Source organism: Chinchilla lanigera, unplaced genomic scaffold (genome assembly GCF_000276665.1).
Source record: "Chinchilla lanigera isolate Chin_1 unplaced genomic scaffold, ChiLan1.0 scaffold00036, whole genome shotgun sequence".
NCBI lineage: Eukaryota > Metazoa > Chordata > Mammalia > Rodentia > Chinchillidae > Chinchilla > Chinchilla lanigera.
This window is the reverse complement of record NW_004955437.1, coordinates 3757431-3761230: the sequence shown is the minus strand read 5'-3', so window position 1 is coordinate 3761230 and position 3800 is coordinate 3757431. Positions and strand designations below refer to the sequence as shown.

Sequence of the window (3800 nt, the reverse complement as noted above, 5' to 3'; positions counted from 1 at the left end):
AAAAAAAAAAAAGAAAGAAAAAAGGAAAGAAAAAGAAAGAAAGAAAGAAGAGCAGCATGATTCTTTTTTCTCGGTGCTAAAGCTGGAACCCAGGGCCCTGACTGTGCTGGGCAGGTGTTCTACCGTTGTTCTACACCCCTGGTCCCAGGAACATTACTTTTAGTATCATTCTCATTCATCTTTTTCTTACTTAAACTGGACAGAAAACTTTATAAGTAAGGATTCCGTGAAAGGTGGCTGAGGTAGGCTTCAGGTGCCAACTCCGCCGGCAGCCCGGTTGGACGCACACCGCACATTTCACGCTGTTGGAGGGAGGCCCAGTTCCGCCCTCCGTGTTTAAAGTCCCCCTGCCTCTTGCTTAGTTCACGGCGCTAGAAGGCAGGTCTGAAGATGGAGTTCCAACTCCACGCCACGTACGATACCACTCGTCGTGAGTGTGGCATTTTTCTCCTGCGAGAGAGGCTGAGACGTGCCTGGTGTGTTGCCGACTGGTGAGAATCAGTATGTCCTCAGGTATTAGGTAGACAGATCCCTGCTCGGCGGCCGTTGTTCCTTTTGAATTTTCTTCATATTCCCGTTAGCTGTTATCGTGCACTGGGGGAGGTGGGAGGAGGTCTCTTTCCTGCTGCGGCAGCGTGAGCAGTTATAAACACCGCCCGTCCCATCCTTCTCCTCACCTCCGCCGGGGAAATACCAGGTTTCGGGACAGCAGAACCTCAGAGGACTGCTCTCACCATTCGAGGATCGTGGAGCCCAGGCATGGAATCTACCGCAGCATGGTGGGATCGACACAAGAGCTATTCTCCGGTTCTCTGCAGAACTCATCTCTGGAACTCGGCTTATACAGCATGTAACCTTTGGAGTCTATTTTTTTTTTTTTTTTTGGTTTTTTTTTTTTTTTGTTTGTTTGTTTCCAGTACCAGGGGTTGAACTCACGACCTTGTGCTTTTTGGTCTTTTAGAGACAAGCTTTCACTATGCAGTTCAGGCCAGTCTTGAGCTCACTTTGTGGCCCAGGCTGGCCTTGAACTGGCAACAATTCTCCTGCCTCAGCCTCCTGTGTGAGTGACGGGATGACAGGCGTGCGCCATCATACCTGGGTCAGAGTCTATTTTAAGAGAGTCACTCACAAACTTCTGTCCAAACAAGTAGAAACTGTCAGAATTCACGGAAAGGTAGTGAGAAAGGTAGGCAGCACCCCTTTCCCGGGAAGATGTTGGGGACAAGACAGCCCTTGCTTTGGGTTGGCTTTGTTATGTCACGTTACTGATACAGCGGCTACTCAGCAGGTTTCTGGATGATAAGATGCGAATGCAGTGTGATCATGGAATTTCAGAATTAGCGTAAACATGGGGTGCCACGAGCATTGAACTATGAATGACTAGCTCCTTCTAGGGAAGACTTCCTTCCTGGTAGATAGCGCCTCAAGAGAGTCCTTACTGAGACACCCTAGGTAGGATCCTAACTGGTAGCAAAGGACCAACACGAACTTTGAGAAACGTGACCCACAGTACTCTACACAATGTTATTCCAATTTGGCGTGAAAAAGCTACCGAGAGAGCGCATGCTAAACTGCCAACAGTGGCTGTCTCTCTGATGATGGAAATTCAATGGCGTATAAATATTTTTTGTACACAACGAGTGTTCTACCTCAATATTCAGAAAAGGAGAAAAGCGTGTCTCGTGTTGCTTTGAGAAAAGATTTGTTTCCTCTCCGTCCTCCCTGTGTCAAGTCGAAAAACCCTATGCAGCGGAGTTTCTTTTCCCTCCCATCACCTCTCTGGAAAGTGTTGAAAGATTGCACAGGGAGCGGCAGAAAAGAGAGCTGGACAGGACTGGGAGAAGTTCAACCAGTGCAGGGACTTGAGGAAACCGAGAGGTTGTTTTTTTTTTTTTTTTTGTCCTTTTGAGACAGGGTCTCACTATGCAGTTCAGACTAGGCTTGAGCTCACTTTGTAGCCTAGGCTGGTCTCAAACTCGCAAGGATCCTCCTGCCTCAGCCTCCCGAGTACTGGGACTACAGGCGTGAGCCACCTCACCTGGCAGGTGACTCATTTTTAATACCTTGGGAAATTCACAACAGATAAAAAATTTCCCCCATAGTTGTTTGGTTTTTTGTTTTGTCTTTTTGAGACTGGGTCTCACTGAGCAATTCAGGCTGGCCTTGAGCTCATTTTGTAGCCCAGGCTGGCCTCGAACTCACAACGATCCTCCTGCCTCAGCCTCCCGAATGCTGGGATTACAAGCATACGCCACCATGCCCGGGGTGTCCCCCATAGTTACACTAACATGTTGGCATTTATCCGACCAACGCTATTTTCTATGGATGGTACTACTTTGCATATCTGTAACCTAACTGTACATATAATTCTGTATTATTCACTTGTTTAATATAGAGCATGGTACACCAAAAATGTCTATGTGTAAACATATCAGCATTTTTTGATACATTACAGAGTGATTTTTCCAAAAAAGCAGTGCTCTTTTATACTTATAACTGTGTATAGGGGTCTTATCGATGTTTTTAATTTGTAATTTCTAAAAACACTACCTCTTTAGTGAAGCAATTGTAGTGTACCAATTTTTTTTTTTGTCTTTTTGAGACTGGGTCTCATTGTGCTATTCAGGCTGGCCTTGAGCTCACTTTGTAGCACAAGTTGGCCTCGAACTCCCAAGGATCCTCCTGCTTCAGCCTCCCGAGTGCTGGGATTACAGGCGTGCGCACCACGCCCGGCTTAGACTAGGCACTGTAAAAGCCAAGCGGGGTGTAGTGTACCATTATTAAACCTCAGCGAGAGCCCAAACCAGAACTGCTTTAGGGTCTCTGTGGTAGAAGTGTTTACCATCCCATCTTACAGTGGGTTCCAGACAATGAAAGTAACACAGACTTATCACACAAACTAGACAAGGCCACGCATTGCCAGCTACCGTGGGTCACACCCCGCACACCGGAGTGACAACAGGGGGCCGGGAAGGAGTAGATGAGCGCAGCCTCGGCCTGCTCTCTCTCTTGGGGTCGACATGAGTCTTAAACTCTCTGAATCTAGGAGGGGCTGTCGTGGCTTTCCTGGGTGGACCCATCCAGACTTGGCCTTGGCTTGGCCTTGCCTTGTGTGCCTGGCAAATTACGGAGGGGAGGACAGAGAGATGTGGAGAACGTTCACTCGATCACACTGTGAGCCGGAGTGTATTGTCGGATTCATATGAAATAGCGACATAAAATACCCCTGAGTGCCAGGGCTGACTTTTATGGCTCCTGTGGGAGAATCTGGAGCTTTATCTCCGCGTGGAAAATGAAGAGCGCTTACCTCTCCCCGCAGGCTGTGCTGGCTGCTATTGTTCTGAGCAATGTCATTCCCTACCTTCAAGTCATTTACAACCTCCCCAGCCTGTGGAGGCAGGACCAGTACGACTGTGTGAGTACCAAAGCCCCGGCCCAGGAAGGGGAGGGAGGACCGCAGGCAGGGCTGGGGCGGGAGAAAGAAGGTAAGCAGGAGACCAGGCACAGGCCGAAAGAGTGCCAGCAGCGCTGATGCTCGGTCCTCTTTTTTTTTTTTTCAAAGGAGAGTTGGGGGGCTGGGGATTTAGCTCGGCGGCACAGTGCCTGCCTGGCAGGTGCAAGGTCATGAGTTCGATTCCCGGTACCAGAAAAAAAAAAAAAAAAAAAAAAAAGGAGAGTCGGTACATGGAAACATGGAGACCTCCTTCCAACTATGCAAAATGAAATGAAATGAAATGGAGAGGCTACAGGTAACTAGCATTCAAAATTAAGTCATTCAAACACACAATGGATGACGAGAC

General features: G+C 48.1%; 1 protein-coding gene across 1 annotated transcript in view; it reads left to right on the top strand.

The window, feature by feature from the left end:
• Slc26a8 (solute carrier family 26 (anion exchanger), member 8) overlaps positions 1-3800 on the top strand; it is a gene marked incomplete in the record, with an annotated part of 70536 nt that overhangs the window by 50589 nt on the left and 16147 nt on the right. Inside the window, 1 exon segment of the mRNA XM_013516889.1 lies at positions 3320-3415. Within this exon segment, the coding sequence (XP_013372343.1) occupies positions 3320-3415 (96 nt within the window).